At 47.9% G+C, this 13,635-nt stretch overlaps 1 protein-coding gene across 1 annotated transcript in view; it reads left to right on the top strand.

Moving 5' to 3' along the window:
• Positions 1–13,363, top strand: part of LOC134530868 (U6 snRNA-associated Sm-like protein LSm1) — a 32,008-nt gene extending 18,645 nt beyond the window's left edge. The window contains exon 3 of the mRNA XM_063366132.1: positions 12,546–13,363. Within this exon, the coding sequence (XP_063222202.1) occupies positions 12,546–12,719 (174 nt within the window). The 3' untranslated portion in view covers positions 12,720–13,363. The remainder of the gene's footprint in view (positions 1–12,545) is intronic.
• Positions 13,364–13,635: the final 272 nt, after the last annotated feature.

Here is a 13,635-nt window from a genome sequence, read left to right on the forward strand (position 1 = left end):
ATCTTCGTCATCAGCTGAGATCAGAACGTTGGCGCAGACAACAGAGACGTTTGACCACGTGCGTGGACCACCATGCACCTAAATCGATCCATGCCTGGGGCCCTCAACTATTGACCACGTGTCGCTAACCCGCGTGTGTTAATCAGTGTGGCGTACCTGACGCCTAGAGCAGGCCAGGTCTTGTTTAACAAGCTTAGTTAATTAGAGGGCTAATATCTCACCCCACACGGGCCACATAACGCCCTGATCGGGAGTCTCAGCCGGGTCCACGTGCCCACCACGTGGTGGCACTCACTATAAACAGCCTCGTATGAGCAGCTATGCCCTCACATGCATGTACTATAATTTTAGGGCAAGACGTGGTATTTGTCAGTACTTATGTGGTTGAAAAGTTATATATATTCATTTTAAAAGCAATAACTAAAGTATACTATACTTTCTAAAACTTGCGTTATTGCAGCATGTGTTTATTTTTGTTGTTTTTCAATGCTGCACTTCGTCATAAATACTGACCCAGGAGTTGTCAAGTAGCATATTTAAGGCAGTATTCCTAATGTTGTTTGATTGTTTGTAGCGATTCCTGGGGGATAGCGGAGGCTATGTTGTTTGTTTTTAAGATTAATTTTATATGTTTATATGGTTAGTTTATATAATACAAGAAAGTACCAGAAACAATATGAAGTTAAGTAGATATAGTCACAGTACTTCTCCTAAAATGCTCAAGCTGATGCATAATTAGTGTTTTTATTGTGTGACTTAATAATGATTGGTTTGGACATTTTTACAAAATGTTTAAAATGTTAAAAAAATTCTTCCTGCACAGTTTTGTGAGGCACACTCAGTAAAGCACAGCAGCAGCATACATAATGTTCTATACATTTTGCTGAATCAACTTCTTCTTGAAACTTTTGTGTTTACTTTTGAATGGATGTTTATTATATTCTTTTCAATATTTTATAATTGTAATGTTGAATGAAAGAGCCAATAATTCTCCGCTAAAAAAGTACTGTGGCTCGTTGAAGGATCGTATTTTGTTTTACGATTTTAGTAGATTAGTTATTATGGATTTTAATTAATTATTTTAATGGCACAGTGTTAACGTAATATTATAGCAAACATTTTTCTAATTTTGAAACACAATATTTTCAGACATGTTCACATTCAACCATAAGCATGCAAGACATTTGTAAAAAAAAAAATTTATTATTGTGCAGTAAAATGTTGAAGCATTAGTACTTTAAACTTTAAAGGTTAAGGAAGCAGCTGTGATAGATATAAAAAAGAGTGAATTAAATGTTTTAGTGTAATAGGTTGAGGGCTGATCGCGCATTGCCGGTGATTTCGAGATGTTAACTATGGGCGCCACCACGTGGAAGGGCACGTGGACCCGGCGGAGTCTCTCACTCAGGGCGTGACGTAGCCCAAGTGGGGACGAGTTACCAGCCCTTTCTATCCTAGCTACCCAGACCTGGCCCGCTCTAGGCGTCGGGCACGCCACACTCCTAGACTCACTCACCACGTGATTAAATAAGTACTCACTTTATATTTATTCTCCAGATTTAATTTCACTAACACGTCTCTCTACACGCCCGTTACACGTTACACATTACACGGTTAAAAAGCCTGAGGCACGAATCGGTTTAGGTGAGGGCATGGTCCACACACGTGGCCATGCTGCAAAGTATACTTATTACACGGTGATGAAAAAAAACTCGACTGAGACAATTAATTAATTAAACAGCCCGCTGACCGAGAGCTGCCCCGAGGATGACGAACGAAAGCGATTTAAAAAAGAATTAACGATACAGAAATTACTTGGTCAGTGATGAACAAAGGTTGAGGTCCCCGGGGTGCTGGCGCGTCTGCTCTCGGTCAGTGATGAAGATGGACTGGGCTGAGCTCATCGCTCGCAGGTGGCAACATGGCGCCCTTCGCGCCAACACAATTACCGTTACTATATTCTACGATTCCGTGCCCCGGCGAAAGTTGAGTAAATTACAGATAAACATTAAAAATATATAAAAATTACTGACAATGGAAAGTTTGTTACTATTTACTTATTTAATGATAATTCATATAAAAGCATTCCTATCCTCGTCCAAGTCCGTGCCTGTTCGGGTCCGCCCGGGCAACGTCTATAGTTATTTAAGGTAACTTATTTAAATTAAAGAAACACAAGTAAACTACACAGCACTGTGGCGAAGATGGATGAAAACAACAAAAAGGCTTACAATTAATATTAACATAGCAATTTTAGGGATCGCCGCACTGCTTCTAAGCGCCCTCTTGTGGTAGTTCGTGGCGCGCAATTCAAACACACGACTACGTACATGGCGGTACAAATGCCGGGGAAGGGGAGAGGAATGTTGAGGAAACGGAGACTGACTAGGCTCATGGGGCGTAGCCCCGGCTGACGTCAATTGCCCCCCCCTCGAATAGCCGGTCATGTCGACGTTTCCGCTGGGTCGCCTGTGGGCGTGGTCGCCCCCTTATCAACAACAGCTGTGCTTCCTCGCGATCCCTCGGGGTCGTAGCGTGTATCGCGGAGCCGGAACTGGGTCTTGTGACGCCCGGTCTCCCCTCTCTTCCCGCGGTGTTTCGTCTTCCTGCGGTTCGGTTACTGTCACCCTGAACGTGGAGTCTGCCAACGAGTAATGCAGCGGCCATAATGGCTCGTCCGGCGAACCCGGCCTACTCTCTACTTCCTCCGGCCACCTTATCAGTGGTTGGGATGTCGACTGGCCCTCCGTCACTCCGGGCGTGTCCCTGAGAAATCCCCTGAAAGGCGAGACGTCACTCCCCGAGTCTTCGAACAGCCGCCTCGGCCGGACATCTGTGACTGCGAGGGGCGTCGCCTGTCCCGCCCCCAGGTCCGGGAAGCCTCTGAACCCGCCCCCGTCTGTTGGGGTGGACGTGACCAGCTGTGCGGCCGCCCTCCCGTCTGTCTCGTCCGCCGCCTCCGTCTCTCTCTGCCGCGTCCCTGCTCCGTCACGTCTCGTTCCCGTCTCTTCCGCCCCGCCCGCCACCTCCGTCTCTTCCTGCCGCGTCCCTGCTCCGTCACGTCTCGTTTCCGTCTCTTCCGCCCCGTCCGCCGCCTCCGTCTCTTCCTGCCCCGTCTCCGCCTCGTCCGCCGCCTCCGTCTCTTCCTGCCCCGTCTCCGCCTCGTCCGCCGCCTCCGTCTCTTCCTGTGCCAAGCGCACATCGTCCCGGTGATATTTCGCGGCCCGGCCTGAGGGTAACTTTATCACGACCGCCGTGGGCCCCGCCTTGACCACCGCCACCGGGCCAAACCACTTTGGCGCCAGGCCGGCGCAGAAGTTGCGTCGGCCGGAGGAGAGGGGGTGGAGCCTCGCGTAAACCAGCTGGCCTGGTTTCAGTTCAGGGGGCGGGCGGGTCGTCTCGGGTGTGCGTTGTGCTTGGTAAGCTGCCTGGTTACGTCGCGCCCTATCGTGCGTCTCGGCCAATCGCCTCAGGCGTCCTTCGGGGCTCTCTACGTCCGGGTCCGTTTGTTGTTGCCGCACGTGATATTCCCCGGGGAGGGTGAGGTTCCGCCCCTGGACCATGGTGGCTGGTGTTTCGCCGGTTGCCGCGTTCACCCGTCGCCGGATGCAGTACAGAACGTCCGGGATGTGCGTGTCCCATTGGGCGTGGTCATCCGCGAGCCTCAACCGCAGTTGAACCTTCACCTCTTGGTTGCGTCGTTCCGTGGGGTTCGCGCGGGGGTGGTACACGGGGGTGGTGTGTAGGATTACCCGCCATTTTCTCCCCAGCTGCGCCCACCGGCGCCCGACAAATTGGGTGGCATTGTCCGACAACAGGACCCGGGGGTACCCCCACCTAGGAAAAAACTCCGTTTCCAGGCTGCGTGCAATGGTGCCGGCGCGGATGTTCGCCAGGGGGTAGGCCTCCACCCAACGCGTGTAGCAGTCTGTCACCACCAACAAAAATCTTTTCCCTCGGGGCGTGCGGGGATATGGTCCCATTAGGTCTATGGCGACTGTATGGAATGGCTCGGTGGGCTGCCTGGGTACCTGCTGGGCTGTCCCGTCGGTGCGGCGCGCCTTGTGCCTCTGGCAATGTTTACATCTCCTCACGCAGTCCCGTACAAACTTGTTTACCCCTGGCCAGTAGAACTGTTCCCGCAGATCGCGTCGCGTCTGGTCTGCGCCGGGGTGTCCGGCTAGCCTGTTCACGTGATACATGTCAAACACCTCCCGGCGGGTGGCGGCTGGCGCGAACGTCCGCCATTGGCCAGCTGTCCCCTTAGGTCGCGCCTGCAGTGTCCCGTCCAATACACGGTAGCCTTCACATTCTCCGCTCCCGCAACGGCGCACGATCTCCTGTGTGTCTGTGTCCGTGAGTTGGGCCGCTCGCACGTAGGCGTCTAAGTCATCAAGCTCCGCGCCTGGCGGTAATGTCGGTGTGACGTTAAGGTTTAGGGCACACAATGCGGCTTGGGTTGTCGGGGTGCGCGGGGTCCTGGGTATGCGCCCGCTGGGTGGTGGCAAAAGCTCCTCCCACTCCGCATCGTCACAGGCTGTGACGGTGACGTCCGGATCTCGCGACAGCTCGTCCGCTAGTTCGTTCTGTTTTCCCGGTACATGCTCGACTTCGAAATCTAAGGCCTGTAGAAGCATGGCCCAACGCGTCAGCTTCGAACGTCGCCCCTGCATCGTGGCCAGCCATTTGAGACATTGGCTGTCAGTTCTCAGTACGAATTTCTGCCCCTCCAGGTGTGGGCGGTAGCGTCTGAGGGCCCAAACTACGCCTAGACACTCACGCTCGTTCACGCTATACCGCTGCTCGACGTCGCCGAACTTGGCGCTTGCATATTCAATCACCCGAGGCTCGCCGTCGTCGCCGAGTTGTAACAGGATGGCCCCGATGCCCTTCTCGCTCGCGTCTGTTTGTACGATCAGGGGTCTGCCTGGGTCCAGCCGCGCGAGTAAGTGGCACTGTTGAAATCTGCGTTTTAGCTCGTCAAAAGCGTTCTGGGCTTCCACGGTCCACCTGAACGGACGTTTGGGTGACAGCTGTTCTGTCATCGGCGCCGCTACTACCGAGAACTCTGGGACGAAGGCTCGCAGCCAGTTAGCTAGCCCCAAGAACTTTTGCAGTTGCTTGCGCGTGCGTGGGGGCTCCTTGTTGATAATTACACTCAGCTGTTTTTCCGTGGGTCGGTTTCCGTCCGCGTTAACCACTAAGCCCAGGAAATCTAGTTCTGTGGTCCCCAGGTGGCATTTTTCGCGATTGCATGTCAGACCATGGCTCGCCAGGCGTTCCAAGACTAATGCTAAATGATGCGCATGTTCTTCCCACGTCTGAGACCAAACAATTATGTCGTCCAGATACGCGGCCGCAAACTTGCCCGAGTAGTTGTCTAAGACCCGTGTCATCATCCCTTGGAAGGTAGCGGGGGCGTCCTGTAGGCCGAATGGCATCGCGCAAAACTGAAATCTCCGCCCGTCTGGGGCTGTGAACGCCGTCTTGGGTCGGTCCGCCGGACGTATCGGCACCTGCCAATACCCAGATTTTAGGTCGAGGGAAGAAAATATCTTGGCGTTACCCAGGCCTGAAAGTGTGTCGGCTATGTTCAGCAGGGGGGGTGGGGCATTAATTGTCACTCTATTGATAGGTTTGAAATTGACACAGAAGCGTAGTTTCCCGTCTTTTTTTTCTGCCAACACGACCTGGAAATTATACGGACTTTCGCTAGGCTCAATTATCCCGTCATGCAACATGTCCTGAACCTGGTCTAGGATGGTCTGTTTACCAACGTGGCCGTAGCTACCGGGTGGGATAAACATTGGCTCGTGAGGATGGGTCGGGATGGCATGCTCAGCTATGGTGGTACGTTTCAGCGGGTCCGCGGACGCAAACACATTACACTGATGATCGAGGACCTGCTGGATGGTAGCACGAAACTCGGGGGGAACTCCGTGCTGGAACTCGTCGAGACTGACCTGGTTTACTGCTGGTGGAGTAGGCTTACCCAGCCCGTGGATGGTCCGCCGCCCCTGGGTGCCGACGTGGACGCAGCCGGCCCAGATGTCGATGGCTGCGTGCTGCTCGTAGAGCCAGGGTAGCCCCAGAATGACGTCATCACGTAACTGCTCCACCACCAGCGCCGTCGTGACGGACCGTTGGTCCCGCACGTCCACCTCCAGCGTCGCGACGCCCTGGGTGTAGCAGGCGTCCCCCGTGGTAGCCAGCTGGAGTTGGCCCGGGTGGTACTCGAAGTTGTCACGGCCAATCACGCGTGCCGCCACACAGTTGTGGCTGGCGGCGGTGTCAACAAGCCCGTGGACTGCGCGCCCGTTGACAACCACCGGAATGCGCAACAGGTCGGCCTCCGCCGCTCCCACGTGACCCAGGAGAGGCCTCGCCGCCGTAGGTCTGTTGTTGTTAGGTGAGGCGGGGGAGGTGGGCTGTCTTAGCGCGCCGCCCCCTGCCGTCCGTTTCCCGACGGCTGCTGCGCCGCGAAGTCAGGCCGGAACTTGTTCCTCACCGGGCAGTTCTCGTGCCAATGGAACGTGCCTGGTGGACACGTGTGGCACTGAGGTGGTGGGCTGCCGCCGGTAGTCCGTCTCCGCCATGTCAGCTGCGCGTGGCCGCTCGGTCCGGGTTCGTCGCGCCTAGCTTGGTCTCGGGTGGGCGCCGTGTAGGGCACCAGCGCCTTGGTGTCGGCGGGCGTCGTGTCTTCCTGCTTGGTGCTCAGGGTGGCGTGGATCCTGGTCGGTCTGACAGCTCGTAGGTCCTGCTCTAAGACGCGCGCCTGTTGGACGAACTCCTCTGCCGGACGCCGCGTCATCGGGCGTAAATACGGGCGAAATTCCGGGCGCATCAGCTCAACTACCCGCTCCAGCACTCCGGTAGGTTCTTCTCCGGGAAACAGCCGCTTGTACAGACGTATTTTTTTCATGATAAACGCCTCCGCCGCCTCCGTCGCGCCTTGCTCGAGACAATACAGCTCCGTCCGCACTCTCATCTCTGTCTTCACGTCCGCGAATCTGGCCTCGAACAATCTCGCGAACTCGGTCCACGGCATGTCATACTCCTGGACGATCTGCCACCACGTCTTGGCGTCGCCTTTGAGCGCGGTGCTCACCCTGTTCGCCCACTCACACTCCGGCACTCCGTAGCGATTCAGGCGTTCCCGACACGCGTGTACAAATCTCCGCGGATCGTCGCTGGTTCTGCCCGCAAATTCCGGTAGCTCCACGTGTCCTATGAGAGGTACCCTGCTCCGTGGTGTGTCGGCGGCGTCTCTCACCGGGCTGCGGCCTGACGGGCCCGCTATTCTCACGTGGTGGCACCACTGGCACGTGTACCACCCGTCTTGAAAGGAGATTATTTCGGACTTCGCGAAACACGCCGTGTGCTTGAACGCGCGACAGTTCCGGCACCAGCCTCCCTCCCGCGTCTTGCCCTCACACTCCGCATCCGTGCACTTCCCGTGTCCCGCCTCAAACTGATCCGCCCGTTCTGCCTGCTCGTGGTTCGGCTGCGCTTCATACTGTCCTACGCACACGCACGTGTCCGTCCACGAAGAAATCGCCGTCCCGCTCACCTGGCGCGGTCGCGCGCACATAACACAATATAAGCTATTCTTTTGAAACAACTCACTTGCCTTAATCGCGCCCGGATTTTTGTCAAGTCCGTGGTTGTCCGACATGGTCGTGTGGTGGTGAGGCCGGTCGATTGCCCCTCTTCCCTTCGCTACGCGACGCGACGCGGATGGCGGTACACACACACACTGACCTGGCCCGGCTGCTGTTGTCGCGAGGAATGCGGCCACCTGGCTGCTCGCAGCGAATTCCTGGAAGCGCGCGCCCGGCTGGTCACGTGGCCGGCGCGCCAGAGTCCCGCTATGCGCTCCGCGCGAACAATAGTTCCAGCGCGAACTTTAGTTCCGCGCGCTCCGCGTAACAACCGCCTATCTCACACGCTCGTACAGGTCTGGTTTTCGCGGAAGATGTAACTCGCCCCACGCTCTTGGGCGCCATTTGAGGGCTGATCGCGCATTGCCGGTGATTTCGAGATGTTAACTATGGGCGCCACCACGTGGAAGGGCACGTGGACCCGGCGGAGTCTCTCACTCAGGGCGTGACGTAGCCCAAGTGGGGACGAGTTACCAGCCCTTTCTATCCTAGCTACCCAGACCTGGCCCGCTCTAGGCGTCGGGCACGCCACACTCCTAGACTCACTCACCACGTGATTAAATAAGTACTCACTTTATATTTATTCTCCAGATTTAATTTCACTAACACGTCTCTCTACACGCCCGTTACACGTTACACATTACACGGTTAAAAAGCCTGAGGCACGAATCGGTTTAGGTGAGGGCATGGTCCACACACGTGGCCATGCTGCAAAGTATACTTATTACACGGTGATGAAAAAAAACTCGACTGAGACAATTAATTAATTAAACAGCCCGCTGACCGAGAGCTGCCCCGAGGATGACGAACGAAAGCGATTTAAAAAAGAATTAACGATACAGAAATTACTTGGTCAGTGATGAACAAAGGTTGAGGTCCCCGGGGTGCTGGCGCGTCTGCTCTCGGTCAGTGATGAAGATGGACTGGGCTGAGCTCATCGCTCGCAGGTGGCAACATGGCGCCCTTCGCGCCAACACAATTACCGTTACTATATTCTACGATTCCGTGCCCCGGCGAAAGTTGAGTAAATTACAGATAAACATTAAAAATATATAAAAATTACTGACAATGGAAAGTTTGTTACTATTTACTTATTTAATGATAATTCATATAAAAGCATTCCTATCCTCGTCCAAGTCCGTGCCTGTTCGGGTCCGCCCGGGCAACGTCTATAGTTATTTAAGGTAACTTATTTAAATTAAAGAAACACAAGTAAACTACACAGCACTGTGGCGAAGATGGATGAAAACAACAAAAAGGCTTACAATTAATATTAACATAGCAATTTTAGGGATCGCCGCACTGCTTCTAAGCGCCCTCTTGTGGTAGTTCGTGGCGCGCAATTCAAACACACGACTACGTACATGGCGGTACAAATGCCGGGGAAGGGGAGAGGAATGTTGAGGAAACGGAGACTGACTAGGCTCATGGGGCGTAGCCCCGGCTGACGTCAAGGTAATTTTCATTTATCTTTTATACTTTTACTATTGTGTATTTTTTCTTTAATGTTTAGATCATTTTTGTATATTGATGAAGGCCAAAGAATGGAAGGAAAAATCCTTTTAACATTATAATTAATTATCTTAGTCATTATTGTTATAATTAGCATTTATCCCTGTAGTATAGAAGTTTGTAAATATATTATTTGTTTTCATGCTTATGGGTCTTCAGTACCATCCTAAGCTTAAATAATAATGCTGCAATGCTGAAAATAACTTTAAGAAAATATCTTTGGGCATTTGACGTTTTTCATTGGTTATCTGAATTATCTGGTGGAATTATTTTTAATACATAATATTGGGAAATGTTAAGAGCATTTTTTATAGGTATTTTGTATAGTCAGTTGTCCCTATTTGCCTGGAATTTTTTTTCAACTGGAAAACATGGGAAAGTCGTGGATTTTTGTCTTTACTTTGTGGACACCAAGATAAATATCTGGTGAGAACATTTATGACCCAAAAACAAATACAAAAAAGCTATTGGAATTAATTTACAAGGAAAATTCCTTTATTAATAATAGTAATGACGAGAAAATAATATAACCCAACTCAGTGTGTGAAACTGAGGCTACGAGGAATTAATATTTTGCAACTTATGAATACAATGTGGCTCAGCTAGTCGCACAGATTATTGTTTATACATCAAAGCCGAGCCCGGACTTTCAGATAGATTTAATGGCCCATGAAAAACATTAGCAGAGTATTGCACACTCTTCAGCTGCCAAGTGCAGAAAAGCCTTTCCTTCAGAAGTATACCCTAGCATAAAAATTACAGTAGAGTATTGTTTATCTGGACATCCAAACACCAGACTATTATAAATAGCGGAACTATTTAAGAAATGTCTCATTTTTAAAATAATTTTAGCTAAGAATTTATTTTTATTATATTTTATCATGCAATACCAGCACTTGGTGCAATGCATTATGCCAAAGGCCACAAGCGATTTAGTTCTAAATACTGACACTAGTAATCGGTAGCACTATTATAAAATTTCCATCACCAATATTCAAGGAATTCCCATGTACATTTCCTAAAAAATTTACTAGTGTGTGTATGAAAATCAATAAATTTGGTAATTGAGATAAAGGAAAAGTGATGACAGCACCGATGACTCTGTACGTAACAGGAAAAAAAGCTACGTATATATTGTAGAATGATTTCATGCTGCAAAAAACTCATTGATTTTATGGAATAATAATCTTTGTTAGTGAATAGAAAGTATCATAATGTGAAACTGCTGTGTGTATGTTGTAAAAACCATCAATGAAAGATAATTAAGTATGTACGTAGTTATGTAATACATTTTGTTTGAGCTGTTTTTTTTTACTAGTTGACATTGCGTTTGTCATGTATGCCCGAGCCAGATGTTTAGTTATGGATTCAGCAATTTTGTTCGTAATGTTGGCTCATACATACTTGCTGTTCAGAATCAATATTACTTTATAGAGATCCTAGCAGGGTTGGGGAAAAAACAGTTTTTTTAAAAAAAATCAGAAAACATGTTTTTTATTGTTTTAAACTGTTTTTTTTTGTTTTTGTTTTAAACAGTTTGTCATGTTTTAAAGAGTGTTTTTAAGTTTAAACTTTTTGTTTTGTTTTTAATATTAATTTTAATCAAAACCACCACAATATGTTTTGCACATATGGTTTCAGCAGAAGTCCCATCAGGTGTAAGGTATATTGCCACACATTTTTGAATATGGAATTCCCTGGCATTTTCCGTTTTTCCCTGACTGTAGCCATTCCGGATATTATTAAGTACAAGGCAAAAAGTTCACCTTTCAAGGAGTACTTATTCAGTCCTGAATTTATGTAAGCTTTTGGACATACGCCATTGCTAAGCACAAGTATGTCTGTAGAAGAAAACTACAAAAAAAAAACAAATGACAAAAAAACAAATAAAGCAAAAAATTGCTTTTGTCAGGATATAAACACCACACAATACTCCACAACAGGAATATGGTCTGCGAAACAAAGAAAAATGGACTAACAGAACGAAAAAACCCCACAAATGATGACAGCACAAAAATACTGAAATCAAAACATTCAGCACAACAGTTGAAACGAGACAAAAACACAGCAAAACGAAAAGATGAAACAAATACAATAGTTTTTTTTCAAAAAAGAACGAAGGAAAAAAAACCCACAAATGATGACGGCACAAAATTATTGAACCCAAAAAAATTCAGCACAACAGTCAAAATGAGACAAAAACACGACAAAACGAAAAGACGAAACAAACATGACAGTTTTCTAAAACAGAAACAAGCGATGTTTCGGGAACTGCAATCTGCTCCCGTCCTGAGGCAGAGACACACATGGTACGAAAACACAGGTGTGACCAAACTCCTGTTGTGGATTATTGTGTGGTGTTTATATCCTGACAATAGCAATTTTTTGCTTTATTTGTGTTTTTGTCATTTATGTCTTTTGTAGTTTTCTTCTACAGACATACTTGTGCTTAGCAATGGCGTATGTCCAAAAGCTTACATCAAGTCATGCACTCCCATTGCACAAATCTTTCAAAGATAATACTTATTCAGTCCTGTAACACTAAAAGAGATTAAACCTTTAGTATGGTGGATGGCTTTGGAGAAAAGTACTCATCATCCAACTCTGCACCTGGCACATCAGTTACACAGTGCAGTAGCTTCGTCAGCTGGTATTGAACGTCTTTTCTCCACATTCGGGTTTGTGCATAGTACTGCAAGGAACCGGCTAGGAACAGAGAAGGCTGCCAAACTTGTAACTGTTTTCCGTGCACTTAACTAACAAAAACAAATTTTAATTAGGTTAGATGAACTTAGTGGAACTGGCACCCTGGATATATATCACAATTGGTGACTTACAATGAGACAGTGATGCTTGCGATGAAAATGTCAATAAGCAGTTTTTGTTTTCGTAAGAAATAAAACATTTTTAAAATACATATAAAAAACATGTTTAGAACAGAATGTTTTAAACATTGTGTTTTAAACATGTTTTATTCAGAGTGTATTGTTTTAAACAATTTTGAACATATTGTTTTAAACATTTTGTTTTAAACGTGCCAACCCTGGATCCTAGTTAAGGCAACTAATTTGATTTTTTTTTTTTTTTTTTTTTTTTTTTTATTATTATTAGGAATGCAATTTATTTTATGCCTAGTGATTATCACCAAGTAGAATACATTACATGTTCTGAAATCCGGAATTCTTCGACTAGACTAGGTCCGAACGAGTGCAGGTAAAAGATACTCTACTGTAATTCTCTCGATTAATTTGCAGAATGATGTGTTTCTGAAAACATGCAGTCATTAGAGACATGATGTGTGTGTGAAAGGAGTCGCGTCCAGGTGCAGACCTGCACATCGCGGGTGCCCGACCAGCCGGGTTGGTGTTGCAGGACGACGAGCGGGACGCGGGCTCGCGGCTGGTGGAGGTGTCCGTGGAGGACATCCTGGACGCTCAGCGCCGCGAGCAGGAGGCGCGGCAGGAGCGGGAGAAGCGCCTGGCCAAGGCCCTCAAGGAGCGCGGCCTCACCTACCTGCCCGACCTCACGCACGATGACCTCTTCTGAGTCCTCCTGCCGTCTCGCTCCAGCCATGTGTCTTGTCATCTTGAGGCCTTCCAAGCAGTTCGTTTGAAATCTCATTAGAATGTATCAGAAAAAAAATCTACTATGTTACTTTGTATTGTCACATCACTACAAAAGGTTTTTACGTATGAACTTGGAAATGAGTTACTTCCTAATGAGAATCCACTGACTCTCCAGAGAAGGCACTCACAAAAGCAGTGCTGCCACAGCTACAATTTACTTTGTGAAAATTTTCCATTTTCATATATTTTTTTTTTTGCAAGGCAGCCTATGGTGATGCTTAAACAATGTTTTGATTATGTATTATTGAACTGCTAAGCTGCAAAGCAGCTATGCTTAAATATTGTGTAACCTCTACCAGGTTACATTGGCTGCTCCGATATAGTAGCACTAAATATGTATGTTCAATCTATTATTAGATTTATTAGATCAATTAATTTTTCAAGGGATATAACCCGTTCCATTCAAAATGAGTTTGTATTTTTTTTTATATAATTTTTTTTAGCAGACAAGTAGAATGCAAGAGGTATTAACACAAATAAGTGTCGTAAAGATTCATGTTGAGTTCCAATGATTATTGTAATGATTATTTTTTTATTTGGAAAATATATTGAAACTTTTTAAAATGTTGGTTTGCTTAAAACACACAACCATAGCACACCACATGAAAACCTCCAAGATGAAAAAGGTGGCTCCTGCCAAACAACATGTCTACTGACACATTGCTCATTCTGGTTGTGCTTAGGATTGGGATCAAACCTGTGCCTCATTAGCAAGATACCATGATGTAGTAGTGATCCTGACCACCCAGAATTTATGTATATTAAGGGACCTTCTCAACTAGTTAACCAAAATTGCATTCGTTAAGTTTTTTGGTGATAAACAGTGCACAACTGCA

This window comes from Bacillus rossius, chromosome 3 (assembly GCF_032445375.1).
Source record: "Bacillus rossius redtenbacheri isolate Brsri chromosome 3, Brsri_v3, whole genome shotgun sequence".
NCBI classification, from domain to species: domain Eukaryota; kingdom Metazoa; phylum Arthropoda; class Insecta; order Phasmatodea; family Bacillidae; genus Bacillus; species Bacillus rossius.